The 17,214-nt window shown below is 34.1% G+C and overlaps 3 protein-coding genes across 5 annotated transcripts; 2 read left to right on the top strand and 1 right to left on the bottom strand.

The window, feature by feature from the left end:
• The first annotated feature begins 1,261 nt into the window (after positions 1 to 1,261).
• On the top strand, positions 1,262 to 4,043 carry LOC113521782 (lipase 3-like). Its single transcript, XM_026907436.3, has one exon. The coding sequence runs from the start codon at positions 1,659 to 1,661 to the stop codon at positions 3,153 to 3,155; it is 1,497 nt and encodes a 498-aa protein (XP_026763237.2). The 5' UTR covers positions 1,262 to 1,658; the 3' UTR covers positions 3,156 to 4,043.
• Positions 4,044 to 7,959: 3,916 nt separating this feature from the next.
• On the bottom strand, positions 7,960 to 9,897 carry LOC113521968 (dolichyl-diphosphooligosaccharide--protein glycosyltransferase subunit 4). Of its 3 annotated transcripts, none has more exons than XM_026907666.3 (3): positions 9,746 to 9,897; positions 8,621 to 8,741; positions 7,960 to 8,060 (listed from the first exon to the last, which is right to left on the bottom strand). In XM_026907666.3, exon 2 carries the CDS (start codon positions 8,726 to 8,728, stop codon positions 8,624 to 8,626), a length of 105 nt encoding a protein of 34 aa, XP_026763467.1. In that variant the 5' UTR covers positions 8,729 to 8,741; positions 9,746 to 9,897; the 3' UTR covers positions 7,960 to 8,060; positions 8,621 to 8,623. The 3 variants fall into 3 exon arrangements, with proteins under 3 accessions (XP_026763467.1, XP_052755926.1, XP_026763466.1); XM_052899966.1 differs by having other exon boundaries at positions 9,724 to 9,879; XM_026907665.3 differs by having other exon boundaries at positions 9,634 to 9,789.
• A 465-nt stretch (positions 9,898 to 10,362) lies between these two features.
• On the top strand, positions 10,363 to 15,387 carry LOC113521610 (uncharacterized). The gene is made up of 2 exons (XM_026907195.3): positions 10,363 to 10,677; positions 13,400 to 15,387. Exons 1-2 carry the CDS (start codon positions 10,543 to 10,545, stop codon positions 14,873 to 14,875), a joined length of 1,611 nt encoding a protein of 536 aa, XP_026762996.2. The 5' UTR covers positions 10,363 to 10,542; the 3' UTR covers positions 14,876 to 15,387.
• The last annotated feature ends 1,827 nt before the right edge of the window (positions 15,388 to 17,214 follow it).

Raw genomic sequence — 17,214 nt, 5'->3', positions numbered from 1 at the left:
GAGTATGAAGAATAATTGTACCAAGTTTCGTTAAAATCCGTCCAGTAGTTTTTGTTTCTATAATGAACATACATACAGACAGACAAAAATTTTACTGATTGCATTTTTGGCATCAGTATCGATCACTAATCACCGCCTGATAATTATTTTGGAAATATATTTCATGTACAGAATTGACCTCTCTACAGTGTTATTATAAGTATAGATAGATTAGTAAGTTATCCATTCATTCGGAAACGTGTAAAAATTAGAATTAAAATCATTAAAATGATTTTATTTGAATGTAGATCACTGAGAAGTGCATTATTTCATGTATTTCTGCTTACATAGTAATTGCAACATGTATGTATGTAAATGATGAGTTATGTCATTTCACTTATTTGAATTGGTCTGATTAATTCAAATATTTACCTAGTACCTGGGTATATATTTTTTTATAATGAATGAAAATGGATGTATGTTAGCGGAGGATGCACGTGGCTCAGGAGCGTTCTTTATGGCAGTCTATGGGGAAGGCTGAAGTCCAGCAGTGGACGGATAATGACTGAAATGATGATGAATGATGATAAATGGGTGAAAGATGGAGTGACGACCTCAAATGCATTGAGAGGAATCCGTGGATGCAGGTGGCTCACGACCGTTCCTTATAGCACTCTATGGGGGAGGCCTACGAGGGCTAAACTGGAAATTTTTAACACTGGCTAATTGAAAGCTATATAATAAAAAAAAAAAATTCGAAAAATAAAAGAAAAATTTCGAGGAAAACGTTTTATAGACGCCGAGGAAGCTGTGGCTACGTTTCAGGAGGCCGTCGAAGAGATCCCTAAGGACGAGTGGGCAAAGTGATTTTCTCAGTGGTTCTATCGGATGCAGCGATGTATTGACGTGAATGGACACCATTTTGAAAAGATAAAATAAACGTAAAAACTTGCTAATTTAATCAGTTTTTGATTTTCTAAGAACTTTCAGCTTGACCTTCGTATATCCAACAGTGGACGGATAATGGCTGAAATGATGAATGGGTGAAAATTTTATTTTTGCATTCGGTGAGGTTTAGTCTCGTATTGCTTATGAAATACGAGTATGTATATTCTACGCGAGATACCAGCTGGTTATATGAAATTAATTATATATGAAGCTGCGAAAATTAAGTTTTTTTCATTAGAAAACGATCTATCTGTTTAAGTAATTACAATAGCTGTTATTATATATTATATTTTAAATATATAATCAGGACATAATACATATCTGATATACTACTACATATATCTGATATTTATTGCCGACGTTAATAATAACATATTTATAATTAAATAGGTAAATGTTTGTAGCGATAAAACTGTCTATTGTTTTTTTTTTCTGAGTAATCTACTCTATGTAACTTCTATTTTTGTTTTCTTTTTTTTAAGAAAGACGGCTAGCAAGCACTCGGTTTACCTGATTATCTACGTTATTACCACAACCAATAGAAGCTACAATTCTACGAATACAATTCGACTATGAATAATAAAGAGTATAATTATCTACTTGGAATTATTTTTGACGTTCAAGTAAATATTTATACAGTCGGCACAGTATTGTTTTCATAGCACATAGTATCAATGGTACCAAATAATAAGCGGAAAATCAATCTCGCAACTCACTGATGATAGTAAAAAATGAATGTACGACTATGTACAAGGTTAAAGGACCTAAGAAGCGATCAGTTCACCAGAGCGGTCATGTTCTACCACTCGTGTGTAATGGTGTACAAGAGTGTATTCGTCTTAATTCTATCATTATGTACCTGCCACAGTCAATTGTTGGCTGACAGATTATTCCCGAACTTGGCAGCGTCGACGCGGGAAATAACAAATACTCTTACGAACCATTCGCTTTTCAAATTCCTCACGAAAACCGCCGGTGACGTCTTCGCCGATACAGTTTACAGCATCACCAGAATACCGGTCGCCGTGGTCCGAGCAATCGGCTCTATAGAGGTACCGAGCATCATAAATGTCAGAAATAATGTTGATATGGATCGTATCCTAGCTGAATACGCGTCTGGATTAGCCAACGAAGATGCTACACTCAGCGTTGATAAGCTAATCGTGAAATATGGACATCCAGTGGAAAAACACGAAGTCATTACTGAGGATGGCTATGTCCTGACCATGTTCCGGATACCGGGGAATGGCTCTGTCGTTTTCCTCATGCATGGATTGCTCGGAAGCGCTGATGATTACGTGATAGCAGGCCCAGAGAGTAGTTTAGCTTGCCTGTTAGCTAACGACGGATACGATGTGTGGCTGGGCAACGCTAGAGGCAACAAACATTCGCGTCGGCACATCAGTCTTGCGCCTTCAGAGGCTCTATTTTGGGATTTTTCCTGGCACGAGATAGGCAATTATGATTTACCAGCCATGATCGACTATACTCTGAACACGACCGATAAAAAGTCCTTGCAGTATATCGGTCATTCACAGGGAACAACGAGCTTTTTCGTTATGGGATCTCAGAGGCCGGAGTACAATGCGAAAATCGATCTTATGATTGCTCTATCGCCAGTTTCTTACATGTCACATCAGAGATCGCCACCCGTCAGGCTGATGGCTCCTGGGACGTCCATTATAGACACGACGCTAAAAAGTTTTGGTGTGTACGAGATTCTACCGGATAGTCAAATATTTCGTATTTTAAGAAGATTAATGTGCGGCGTTGGCCCTTTATCACAGGTCTTGTGTAGTAACGCTTTATTATTAACGGTTGGCTTTGGTTTTTCTGAACTGAACGTTACGAATCTGCCGGTGATATATGGGCATGTGCCTTCTGGAGCATCAGTGAAACAGCTTGCTCATTTTGGCCAGGAGATTCTATCGGGGGAGTTCAGGCAATACGATTACGGTCCAAAAGAGAATAAAAGGAAATATGGGAGCGTTACACCACCGAATTATCCAGTGGAGAAGATTTCTGCTCCCGTATCGTTGTTTTACAGCAATGACGACTGGATGTCACATCCTGAAGATGTCGATAAATTATATAAAAGGTTGGTAAACTGTATCGACATATACAAAATACCTCACGAACAGTTCAACCATTTGGATTTCATATGGGCGAAAAATTTTAAAAGTATTATATTTAAAAGAGTAAAGAAACTATTAAAAGCTTTTACTTGAATCGAACAATTTTTAAATGGCTTCAAAAAGGAAGAGTTTCCCAATGGAATTGTGTTTTGTTGATTATTGTGTTGTTGAGTGATATTTTCTTTAATTGATTGTGACTCGATGTTGATGATTATTTTTCACAGTGAAAGGAACCGGTGGATAAATTTTAGCTTGTGTAAAAGTGTAAACATGAGATGAAATACAGAAGTTTTTTATCAACAAGTTTCGAGGAAGTGTTCTATTAGGACTCAAACTGTGTTTTTTTTTTTAAAACAACAAAAGGTATTTTGGGCCATCTTCTGAATTAGTTCTAAATTAGTATGGCAAGATAAAGATTGTGTAGCACAAAAAAACATACTTCAATTGTGATAAAATCACTTATTTTGATCCAAAAACTGAATTACTAATTCGATTTTGATAAAAATTGTATGTGACCAATCTGTAAGTATATCCTTTCAGATCAAAAGAACAATTTTCCAAATCGGTTTAGAACTATCGTAGTTATGACGTAACAGACATAAAAAAATGACTGAGTTGTAAACCTCCTTCTTTATGAAATCGGTTGAAAACAATTTTTAGTTTATGTTTCCTCGATTAATTCGACTGAGACCCGAACCCGGAACCACATTTAGGGACAGCAATTTACATTAGAGCTATTTGGTGCTGCGCTAGGACGTGTGACGGTCATCAGCATTATAATTAGGTATATAACTTAGGTTAACTTAACCATCACGCAAGTAACCTTGCAAAGTTAATAATTTGAGACGAATTAAAAATTAAATTTGCATTAAGTTTTATCATTAGCTGTACAATTTTTTATTTATTCCATTATCATCCATTTAGAAAAAAACATATTCACTAATGAATCAATCACGATGGTTTCCAGGGGGAACCGCGAGGAGGTCGACCTGATAGAGTATATTGCTAGTAATAGGGTGGTTAATCCCCATTACTATTATCCATTTTTCCCCCACCATAACAGCGCTGTTTGATTGCACTTTAACCTCATCGCGCGGTTTTCGTCCACAAGCCAATTCCAAAGTCTTATTTTTTTTTATTTATTTATTATTACCTGCAGTTTACAGATGATTATTAATACACCTAATATCAATTATTCTTAAATAATTACAATTTTATCAAATATCTACTCGTATTTTATAATGGCATTCGTAGGCTACGGTAACCGCTTATCATCAGGTGGGCCGTATGTTTGTTTGCCACCTCAGTGGTATAAATATATATATATATATATATATATATATATATATATATATATATATATATATATATATATATATATATATATATATATAGATTAGATGTATTAATTCCATAAAGTCCAAAATGTAAATAATAACCTTGATTTTAGAGAATGGTGGGAATAATAAGGTTGTTCAATAAGGTCAGTGAAACAAGAAGTAACAGAACGGATGTACTGGTATATAACAATAAAAAAAATTTATCATTCAAACATAAGATTTAAGATTGCACACAAAAAACTACTTTAATTATGGGTAAAACCTGTTATTTTGATTTAAAAACTTAACTACGGAACTGATTTTGGTAATTTTTTATGGGATCAAATTGTATATATCCTTTCAGATAAAAAAAAATCTCTTATTAACTGATAAGGTTATGATGTAACAAACGTAAAAAAACAGAGGGAGACTTTGTACAAAAGTCGATTGCTTGGGTACCTCTGTCCCATTCGTGTTTCTACCGTGAAGCAGTTGTGTTTGCATGACTGTGTATAGGTTTGAAGGGTGGGATATGGCGTGAATTTACTGGGTACAGAGGAATAACACTTGAGTCCTCAGGAATGGCAACGCATGGGGGGTATCATGGGCGAAACAGTATACTCTGTTATGTCCATGGTACTACTCATGTCTATAGGCGACGGTTACCACTTTCCATCAGGTGGGCCGTCAGCTTGTTTGCCATTCTAAGTTGTATAAAAAAACAAAAACACAAGCTAATTAAGAAAAAGAAGGATCTTTTTAAAGTTGGTTGAAAGTAAATGCGTTTAAAGATATTGTTCCACAAAAAACCTACTTCAATTGTGATAAAACCAGTTATTTTGGTTAAAAAACTTAAACTACTAAAACGATTTCGATAAATGTTCTATTTTTTATATTTAATCTGTGAGTATATCCTTTCAGATAAAAAAAAAGAATTTTTTCATATCAATTTACAACTGACGGAGTTATGAGGTAATAAATATTAAAAAAAAAAAATTTAATTGAGAACTTTTCTCTTTTTGAAATCAATTGAAAAAAATACCAAAAGTAACAAATTGTAACACTTTTGAAAATATTTAATTATAAATATATTGTTCATAAATAGGTAGGTACTTAAAGAGCATACTTAAAAACAAGAAATTTGATGCATTACAACATGCAATGCAATTATTAAGCATTGATATTCCTAATACTTGTAGCATTTTTTATTGTGTTGCATTTAGTTGCACTTTGTACCGACCTAGTTGGTAAATCAAAATTGTACCGATCACATAATGCGTTTTTGCATTTTCGTCTTCTAAATTTAATGCAATATTTCTGAATCATCATATCAGCCTTTAACTGTCCACTGCTGAACATAAGCCTTTCCCTTGTTCCCAGTAGTTGTCACGCTTGGCAAGCGGATTGGCAACCGTAGCTTTTTTTACAACTTAAAATGGCAAACAAGCTGACGGCCCACCTGATGCAAAGTGGTAACCGTCGCCTATAAACATGAGTAGTACCATGGACATAACAGAGTATACTTTCATTCACTCATGATAGCCCCCATGCGTTGTCATTCCTGAGGATTCAGGTGTTATTTCTCTATACCCTGTATATTTTCGCCATATCCCACCCTTCAAACCGAACCACAGCCATGCAAACACAATTGCTTCACAGTTGAAACACGAATGGGACAGAGGTACCGAAGCAATTGACTTTTGTACAAAGTAACTAAAACAAACTAACTAAAAAGCTAAAACAACAATTTTTTTTTTAAATCTCGTAAAATCTACTGCACCAAATTAGACGTGGTTTTCATAGTCGTATCCCCGAAGGTCTAACTTAAAATCTGATATATGATTTGTCTTGGTATGTTATATTTTTTTTATATGCAATTTAGAATGACAAACAAGCTGACGGCCCACCTGATGGAAAGTGGTAACCGTCGCCTATACTATTTGAACAGTACCACATAAAAGTGATCTGTTTCATTGGTTTTTCTACGTCTGAAATACAAAATTAATTATTTTCCGACTAATCGTAAAGGCCAGTTAGCCCATCGTGATGAATACACCTGGAATTCAACATGACTATTTCCGAGGGGAACCGCGAGGAGGTCGACCTGACAGGGTGTATTGCTAGCAATGGGACTGGTAGTCCGCGATATTAACAATCCCCCCCCCTGATAAAAGCAGGTCAGATAGCTCATTCTACCAAATTTAACAATTCAATCGCGAGGAGGTCGACCTGATACCCTATCAGGTCGACTATTGCTAGCAATGGGGGTGTTAGTTCCCATTAATAACAATCCTTTTTCCTCCTACCGTCGACTGTTGTCCTAGTGGTGAACGTAACATTTAATATGTACACATTCATATCGGAGACTCTTAAATAATTAGGTTTGTTAAGAGTGTTTACCATCTTCAGAAAATAAACCGAAAAAAATAGTCATAGATTTTAATATCTGTAAAATTTGAATTTATCAATCTTTGGGGTCGGGGCAGTGCCTACTGATAAAGGGAGGAGAGGGGGGGGGGGTGGAAAGAAGAAGGGACTGTTAATAACAGGGACAACAACAACAGTGTTGCTGGCGATATACTTATCACGTTGACTTTTATGCGGCTCCATCTGGGAAGTATCATGATTAATTCTTGTTGAGTTTGTTAGGGTGCTTCCATGCTCACCTATCATCTTTCTGGCGCCTAGCCAACCAATTTATCTAAATATATTTTTATATTTAGCGATTGAATTATATTATTAATTATAAGTAAAAACAGTATGTGATTATTTGAGGCTAACGCCATCTAGAGAATTATATCGTAAAGTTGGCCTTCCAATATATATTTTACGCAATTAGGTGTCAATGCGATTTCTTACAATAAAGGACTCAAGCTCTATCACATGTAATGGGCACTAAAACGATTATAATAATTTAATTTATAATTTATATTATTTATAAATATTATATGTAATAAAATAGTAATTAATCTGAGAACAAAACAAACTAGTCATTATTAACTAATTAATTTCAATAGTTTTCTTATAAAGTGGGTGTTTTTTTTTAATAGGTGATAATGGAATGGTAACCCCACCCGCGCTAACGGTATACACCGGCGGGGCACCAGTGAAGGATGATAGATGAGGACGAAGCAGGTCAGTTAGCCCATCGTGACGAATTCAATAAGAATTGTTCACGATGGTTTCCAGGGGGACCCACGTGGAGGTCGACCTAATAGGGCAAATTGCTAACAATGGGGCTGTCAAACTCCATTGCATAAAGTGGGTGTTGAATTTATAGATTTGCCGCCAATAAACTATTAAAATTTTGCCACTCATTTTCAAACCATGCTCATCAGTCATTCTTCTATCCCAACTTTTATCAATTAAATTGTAATTTTATGATTATAAATAAGTTTTTGGCTATAATTTTACCATTCTAGACTTTAGATTATTCCGCTTATTGGAAAATCTGCATCATATTAGGAACTAAAGATGTTATTAGGTCAATTGCTATGAGAAGAGAAAACTGTTAAATTGCAAGGAAATTAATTTCTTTGATTTTGCCCGCTTTAGTGGAAATACAAATAAAATATATGTTTATCAATTTATCATGTTTATTTCTTCAAAATGAACTTAATATATCTTAATAAATAATGTTAATAACTTTGTATGTGGTATGTGGAAGCATCTCCATAATCTGAAACAAAAAATTTTAAAATAATAAAACTGTTTACTTTTATATAATTTTTTAGATTCCAGTTTTTTCTACAGGTTCTGTGCAGTTAGAAATATCAAGGCCTATTTGTGTATTCTGTTTTTTTTTTTTAACCAAAATTAATATTTTACAAAAAGGAGTAAAAGAACTTTGTCATTTATAAACCAATCAGCAATGACAATGCATGGGGGTATCATGAGCGAAGCAGTATACTGTGTTATGTCCATATTACTGTTCATGTCTATAGGTGATGGTTACCACTTTCCATCAGGTGGGTCGTCAGCTTGCTTGCCATTCGAAGTTGCATAAAAAAATTTGGAATTGTTTTTTTTATTTTTCACACTGGTTCCATAGAAATTATATTAAAATTGGTTTTATATTTTGGTTTTTAAATCAAATAAACTGATTTTGTAAAAATTTAAGTTGGTTTCCTTTGTGTAACAATATCTATTTAAAATATTATTAATATATTATTTTTTTAGTTTTTATGTATTAAACTTGTTTGATAAAAGAATAAATGTATATTAAATAAGGAAAAATACCTTTCACTTTGTGCTGTTTGCATTGATGTAATGATAGAGGATCACCAGCAAGAAAATAGACACTCCAAGAATGTTCGAGAATACAGCCAACTGGATATCTGTGATCATTTTGTTGATTCACCTATAGAATTTAAAAATATTTTATTTATTAACACTATTTCATAAATGCTAACAATTAAAAATATGTACTCAGAAATATTCGCCATTATTATAATAGAGAAAAAAAAACAAAACAGTTGGAAGTACAAATGATTTTATCGCTAATGCAATTTCTATCAGGCAACATTTAGGCTGGACCACATTAACCATGTTTGGGCTTTTAGGCAATGCATATTTCATTTAATATAAAAACTACTATAATATTATTTTTATGATTTTTAATAACTTGACACAAATTATGAAACATTAAAATATGACAATGTAATTTTTAAAAAGAAGCAATAATTTTTTTGTGTGAGTTTGTTAGATACAAATTTTCACATGTTATTTCCATTAAAAGAAATATTCTTGAAAAATAAGCTTTATTGCCTAAACTGTCTAATAGATAATCCGGCCCTGTGTATTTGGAAAGTGAGTAGTGAGATAAAAGTTAAAAAGTAAAGCACTTAGGAATTAAAATTATCCCTAGTTGATATGTCCTTATTAGTCCTTACTAATATTATAAACTTGAATATTTGTTCGTTTGAATTTTTTTATATATTTTGTATATATTATGTGGAATGGAGAAAGGCAGATTATTTATTTTAGAAAGCTGAATATAAAGCCGGCACCCGCTATAGATAATAGCGGACTAGTGTCTACAGAAGTTCAGGGATTATATACATCGTTTTTATTATAAACACTAGTCTCTTTCCCTTTTTTCTTGTTCTGAAGTAGGCAGTAATAAGCGTCTAGTGTAATAAAAACATAATAAAACCATTACATTAGCACGTTATTGTGGAAATACATACATACATAATACATATTATGCGATTTAAAAATAATCAAAACGATTAAAATTAGGGAGTGCTTACCTATTACAAATTATTTAAATACTTTAAATTAATGTATTTAATGTTTTTTTTTTTTGGTTAGCTACAACAAAAAACAATGTAATGCCTTACATTTAATCCACGTCAGCTTTACCGTCATCCGTCATTTAATGTCAAACACATTGTTGAGTAACAAAACAATCATAACTAAAGTACTAGGTTTTTAGAGTCTATACTGTGCTTATACTAACGAAGTAGAAAAATGTTAATACGCATTGCTTAGTTTAATATAAATAAATATAATTTATAATATGCCTTTGTCTAAAAAATTTATATGGATAAGTATAGTAAAAGATATTTAATAAAGTTAAAAAAAAAATACATATTATTTTTTAATTTCAAAGTAAATTAATTATTACATAGTCAGAATGAAAATGTTTTTTTAGTAGAAATGACGCCAAGCCTTAGATAAATAAGAAAAATAAATCGAAGTAAAATATCAGTCAATATTGCCAGGTTGGGTATTTTTTCGAAATTTTAGATAACAAAATTTATTTCGCGAAATTTGCGAAACAGAGAGCAAGAGATGTTATAGAGAGGTAGTGCTGTTTTTGTTTTCGTCACTTACTTTGTGGTTACTTGGTAAAACGTAGTGAATATTAATATAAGTTTGTGATTGAGTAAAGTGAATTAAATCGAATCAATTTAGAGAAAAAAAAATTCACATTTGAGTAAAAATTAAGAATAACATCTGACAACCCTGATGTTAGTTGTCACTGTCAAAATCTTTTATTCACAATTTTCTTTACTTATATCTACTGATTATCTTTTGCTTACTTCTTTTCAACCTGTTATTTTAGATATTTATTAGCTAAACGAAAAGTACTTTTTTATCATTAATTCTAATATACTATTTCTATTCTATATGGATCATTTAATATAAATATTAGAATGTATTTTGCCTCTGTTAGTTCACGTTTGTTGTTGTATGATAGTAACAGTTGGGATTTGAAAAAGTCTTATGGGTGCTACGACGGTGTTTTGAGAGATATATCCTGGAGTGACGATGGAAAATACATTTTGCAGGTAACAGAATTGCTACTTCATGTATTTTATGACTAGCTATTAATTCATAAAAGTTTGTGCGTACATACTCAAAGACACTAAGTGGAAGTAATTTTTTATTGGCGAGATAATTAATAATTGGGTGGGACTACTGTCCATTGTTATAGTTTATGACATCATTTATTGAGATTCATTGTTATATGTAACATTGTTCTTAAGACTTCTGCTACAATTCATCATAATGTTTGTTTTTTTTATTATTTTTTTTTTTTATAGGGAATAGTGCCTATCCTGTTAGGTAAAAGCTTTTTCAGTCTAGTAGAGAATATTTAAACTTACAGACTATATATAAACAAGCTTTGTTTGTAATATTTTTTTTTTCTTAAAGGATTTACATGACATTTTAATTATCTTACTATTTATATTAAAATTATTAAAATAGAAAATTCTCAAAAAACAAGAATTAGAAATGATATAGTAGAAGAAAGTCATACTGTAGTTGTAGTAAGATGAGATATTCCCATGACTGCGCCTACATAAAGATAAAAATGATTTGTATTATAAACACAAATAATCCATGTTTTTCTCAGGTCTTTATTGTAAATTGTCATTGTCTCTGTTTCTTTGGAGAAAATATATAATTTATAAAGTTTTAAACTTTGGTTTGCTCATATTTCTTATACATTTTATTATCTGGGTGATAAAACAAAAGTTGTCTTACTTGTCATCAGTCAATAAATATTAAAAATGTATATGTATTTTGTTATATGACAGTGTATTATAAAAAACCTAAACTCCCTTTAAACCTAAACCTAGACACACTAGTTAATATAAATGGTCTATAAATAACCTCAAAAGCTAATTAGTGTAGATTATTTTTATTTATAGTTACAGATTATAAATCAACAAATTTTGTTGTAATATTTTTTATTTTCTTTTTAAATAACGAAAAATATTTTCCTTAAATATCTCACAGTTTACGAGGTCTGTCCGGAAAGTTCGTATAAAAGTGTTCTGGAATGCGAGAAAGAGGAGTGGGGAGGCCAGGTAAGCGCAGGACCCCTTCCTTATGTCCCTAACAATGCTTCAGTTCTGGTCTGACCGCCGTGCGGTGCGAACTGGCTTGTCACGCCATCTGTGAAGTTACCTCTTAACGAAACCCCGTCGGCATGGAGCCCGCTTCCGTTGAAGAGCAGCGCGTCGTAATCAAGTTTCTCTCGAAACTCGGCAAGAATGGCCGTGAAATTTTTGCCGATCTCAGAACAGTTTATGGGGATGATGCTGTGAAGGAACCAACCGTCCACAAGTGGCTAAAAAGATTCAGAGAGGGCCGAGACAATGTTGATTGTTTTTTTCGATGTTCGGGGGATTGTCCATCAAGAATTCGTCCCTCCAGGCCAGACAGTTGATGGAAAATTCTACGTCGATGTGCTCAGACGCCTCAAAGCTCGTGTGGCACGAGTTCGTCCAGAATTGGCGCGAGAGGGGCGTTGGATTCTTCACCACGACAATGCCCCTGCCCACACCTCTCTTGTTGTCCGTGAGTTTTTGAGTAAAAATTCCATTACGGTGACCGAACACCCCCCCTATTCGCCGGATTTGGCCCCGTGTGACTTCTTCTTGTTCCCAAAAACCAAATTGGTACTTCGGGGGCGGCATTTGGGGGACATAAATGAGATAAAAAAAGCTACGACGGGGCAGCTGAGAAACCTACAACCAGAGGACTTTCAAGGAGCCTTCTCACAGTGGAAACGGCGTTGGCACAAGTGCATTATGTCACAGGGGGAGTACTTTGAAGGGGATAAAATTGATTTACCTGAATAATTGTAAAATAAAATTTTTAAAAAACTTTTATACGTACTTTCCGGACAAACCTCGTATATATATTGATGGGTGAAAATGATATGGTAACCCCGCCTGCGCTAACGGGATACGCTGGTGGAGCAATAGTGAAGGGTGATAGATGAGAATGAAAACAGGCCAGTGAGCCCATCATGATGAATTCATCAAGAATTAACCATGATAGTTTCCAGGGAGAACAGCAAGGAGGTCGACCTGGTTGTATACCCAACCAGGTCGACCTCCTAGCTAGCAATGGGATTCTCAGTCTCCATTACTAACAACCCTCTCCCCCCTCATAGTTTATACTAAAATTATTAATATAGAAATTAAAAAAAAAGCAAGAATTAGATATGGTAGAATGTCACATTTGTTATACTTTTGTTGTGGTAAGGTGAGCTATATCCATAAATAGGATGAAAAGTTTTTATTTATAACACAAACAATGCTTGTTTCCTTGGACCTTTATCGTTCCAGTTTCTATGGAGAAAGTATTTAGTTTTACTGGTTGAACATTCCCTTAAAAAATATTAATGATTTCAGTGTAACCTTTTTTGTATAAGCTGTAGTTTATTTTATTCAACTTGGAATGACCAATAAGCCGGTCTACCTGATGGAAAGTGGTAATCTTTGTCTATAGATATGAATGATACCATGACATACCAGAGTATTCTGTGTTGTTCATAATACCATTCATGCATTGCCATTCCTGAGGACTGTGTTATGCTTGTATACCCTGTAATTTCATTGCCATATCCCAAGCTTGCCACCACTGTCATGCAAACACAATTGCTGTAGTTGTAAATTTTATAGTTATATAAGTACATATTTATAATTCGATTTATTTATTTATTTAATATGTTATTACTATAATATATAATAATGTTTCATTCATTATTTTCAGGTTAATTCTAAAGGCTTAGTAGAAATATTGAGTCCTGCTGAACATGATGTGAGGAGTCTTCAACACATACCTTTAAAAGATACATGGTCAGCTAGCTTCCATCGGGATGGCCACCGAAACATAGCTATAGGAACTAAAAGTGGAAATGTTGTGATATGGGATACTAAGAACAAAACAATAATAAAAACATTCCCAACACCCTCACAACAATACAGTGTAAACTATTTAAGTTATAATGCCAAGAACACGAGCTTAGCAGCTACAACACAGAATGGTGACACAGTTATATATGGTCTCGTTTCTAATATACCTGTGCTAACTGTAAAACTTTCATGTTCTAGAAGTATATCTGCTATGAAATTTCACCATGAATCGCGCTCTCTCCTCGGACTTGCCACTGATGAAGGCCATGTAGTTTTACGTGATATAACAACAAACAAAGATAAAGCATTTTTCGAAAATGTCCATGCATCTCCTGTCAGTGATTTTGCCTTTTCTCTTATTAACAAGGATGTTCTGCTCTCGAGTGGATATGATAAAATTTTGCATGTATACGATATAAGATTACAAAATGTTGTATCCACAATTCGCACTTCCTACACTTTAACATCTTTGGCTATAAATTCGGATAATCTGGTAGCACTCGGCACAAAAACTGGATTAGTTTTAGTTTATGATTTGAGAGATTTAACAAAACCTTTCAATGTTTTGAAAGGACATGAAGAGGAGGTTCGAAGGGTCGCCTTTCAGCCTGCACGTAGAAAGACATTATCTGCAGATATTAGTCTTCGTGAGGACAATGAGGTTACATCACCTCAAAATGTCCAATCACCAGTGAAAACTAGAACGTCAGATATGTTTTTTGTTAGTGATACACCACCGAAAATAAATTTAGATATGTCTGTGCAAGGAGCTGATAATAAAGCTGATTCATTTTTAGTCATGATGGGACTTGATAAATCAAACTTCGAATTGGATGACGACGGCAACAAGTCGGCAGATCACGACAGGAAGAGTGAAAGACACGAGTTAAAATATCGCCAATTAGACAGTGAGAAAAACATAAGTAAAATTTCAACACCACTTAATAGTAAGGCAGCCGAAAACCTTGGATTTCCATCGCCTATAGGCATCACAAATGGTGTGCCAGATGATGGGTGTTGTTCGAACATAAATTTATTGAATGTAAAACAACCGAGCTGTACCATGCAGGGTAATAATTTTGATACAAAAACAGTAGAAGAACTAAAAGACTTTGTAAAATTGACTCTCTCTGATGTCGCAGATGACAACAGAAACTATTTCCTTCACATAATGATGGCGTTAACGAAACAAAAACTATTTTTGGAAAAACAGCTGTCTAATATGAATGAACAAATACAGAATTTGGTACACAATCAAAATGCACTAGTCGATATAAATAGAAAGCTCGCTTTAGAAGTGGATCTTTTGAAGGCTAGACAGAACTCTTTATAATTTATATTGTACGACTGAATTAGAATCTCTAATCATGTGAAAATGTTTTAAAACTTGATAGTTTTTTTAAAATAGTTAATATGGAATGATAAAGTTATGCACACTTGAAATATGTATTTTACCTTCACTGAAATGTAACATTTCAGTGTAGGTAATTTGGAAGTTATATTCTGATGATATGCAAGTTATGAATTGTGATTGTTATTGAGTTAGAATGGAATATTCACAATAATTTATAGGGCTCATCAATGTTAATATAAATAATCATTCCCTAAATATTATAGTGCCAATGTTTAAGAGAAATTATGTATGTACCAGTAAGATTTACTTAGAGCTGTGCCATTTTGCCCCAATTAAATCAGTAAGTAGATAGTAAAAGAAAAAAATCCTAATAACAGTATTTACCTACTATTCTAGTTAAATGTTGCATTTAATTGTATTGTTACTTATGTTTGTTAATAGTTGAGCTGATTTGGTTTCAATAAAGTGATAACTGATGTATTTACATGTAATTAATAGCTTTTATTTTCAGCCGAAGCTTAAGTACAAGAAAGTTCTCAAAGATTTAATTATATTTTTTATTGAAATTGCATTATTAAAAATTTGAATTGAAAATTATATGGCAACCAACCAAAGTGATTGCCAATGACAACACCTACCCTTACAATGATTGAGAGTTCAATAACAGCACAGTACAATGATTTGTATGTCTGTTTGTATTGGTTAAGGTATTTTAATATACATGTGGAAAATATGGGTATTTACAAAAAATTTGTCTTATAAAAAAAAATCCTGAAACCTAATAGCGTTTTATTAAGTTTTATCAAAATTGGGTCCTAGAAAACCTCACAGTACAAAAGATATGAAATGAGAATGTATGTTATATACCTATTATCTCCATTATTATATGAGACTATATTTCTTTTTTATATATATTCCCGTGTCGGTGCCGGCAAAGAATGGACCACCCCTTCTTTTCCTGTGGCTGTCCTAAGAGATGACTAAAGGAATGTGCAGTTGCATCCCTCTTAAAATATTCCCAAAGACCTAACTGCGTTTGCCAATCCGCCTGCTAAGCGTGGCAATTACTGGCAAAATATACAGTCATGAATGGTAAACACCACAAGGAAACGCCCCCCAGTCCCCGGCAGCTCCGCTATTCCTGATCACGGTAGTGGTTACGGTAACGGCGGAGCAGGGGGTGCTAAGAATCCCCGGCAGAGATTTCGCTACCAACTACAACGATTAGACCTGCCAACATAAAACAGCTTTGAGGACCGATGAATAGATTGTGGGACTGGAAAATCTGACTCAGCTGGGCAGCGTTCAGAAAACTACATCACATCTTTTCATCCAAAATACCTCAGAGTTTGAAGACGAAGGTCTTTAACTAGTTGCCAAAAATGATTAATGGAACTAAAACATGGCCCTACACGCGTAACCGTATGCAAAAGATTCAATTTAGTGGGCTATGGAGAGGGCTATGCTTGGAGTCTCTTTGGGTGATAGAATCCGAAACGAGGATATCCGCAAAAAACTAAAGCAACTGACATAGCTCGTAGGATAAGCAAGCTGAAGTGGCAGTAGGCTTATCATATAGATTGAAAAACCAACAAACAATGGGAAGAAAGCTTCTTGAATGGCGACCGTACGGGCAAACGTAGTGTAGGACGACTTCCTACTAGGAGTGACGACCTCATCTGCATTACGGGTAGTCAGTATATGCAGATGGCTCAGGACCGTTCCTTATCGCTGTCTATGGGGGAGGTCTATGTTACTTTTCAATATTTCAAACCTAACTACCTATAGAGTTAGTAGTAGTAGTACCCTATATAGCAGTCCTCTAAGGAAACCATCGTGGTTTATTGTTTTTTTTTTAATGGGTGAAAATGGAATGGTAACCCCACCTGCGCTATCGGTATGCGCTGGCAGGGCACCAGTGAGAGGTGATAAGTGAAGATGAAAGCAGATCAGTTAGCCCATCGTGAAGAATTCCGTGAGAATTAACCACGATGATTTCTAGGGGGAACCGCGTGGAGGTCGACCTGATAGAGTATGTTGCTAGCAATGGAACTTCTAGATCTCATTACTAACAATCCCTTTCCCGCCTGGTTTCGTGGATTCATAACTATAAGCTGACTTCATTATCATTTATTATCCTTCAATTTTATTCTGTCAATGTATTTGGATAGCGTAGGGTTAGTTAAAATTAAATTTTGATTTAATAATGATCTTTATCATAAAAGAAGAATGCTATGTTATTCTTAATCTATGCTTACAACTCATTATTGACATTGACGAATGTTGTCGTTATTTTGACATTGACTGCAAGGTTGACA

This window comes from Galleria mellonella, unplaced genomic scaffold (genome assembly GCF_026898425.1).
Source record: "Galleria mellonella isolate WM207_F2 unplaced genomic scaffold, CSIRO_AGI_GalMel_v1 utg63, whole genome shotgun sequence".
Classification (NCBI taxonomy): Eukaryota; Metazoa; Arthropoda; class Insecta; order Lepidoptera; family Pyralidae; genus Galleria; species Galleria mellonella.
Note: the sequence above shows the minus strand (reverse complement) of the source record. Positions and strands in the feature narration are given on the sequence as shown.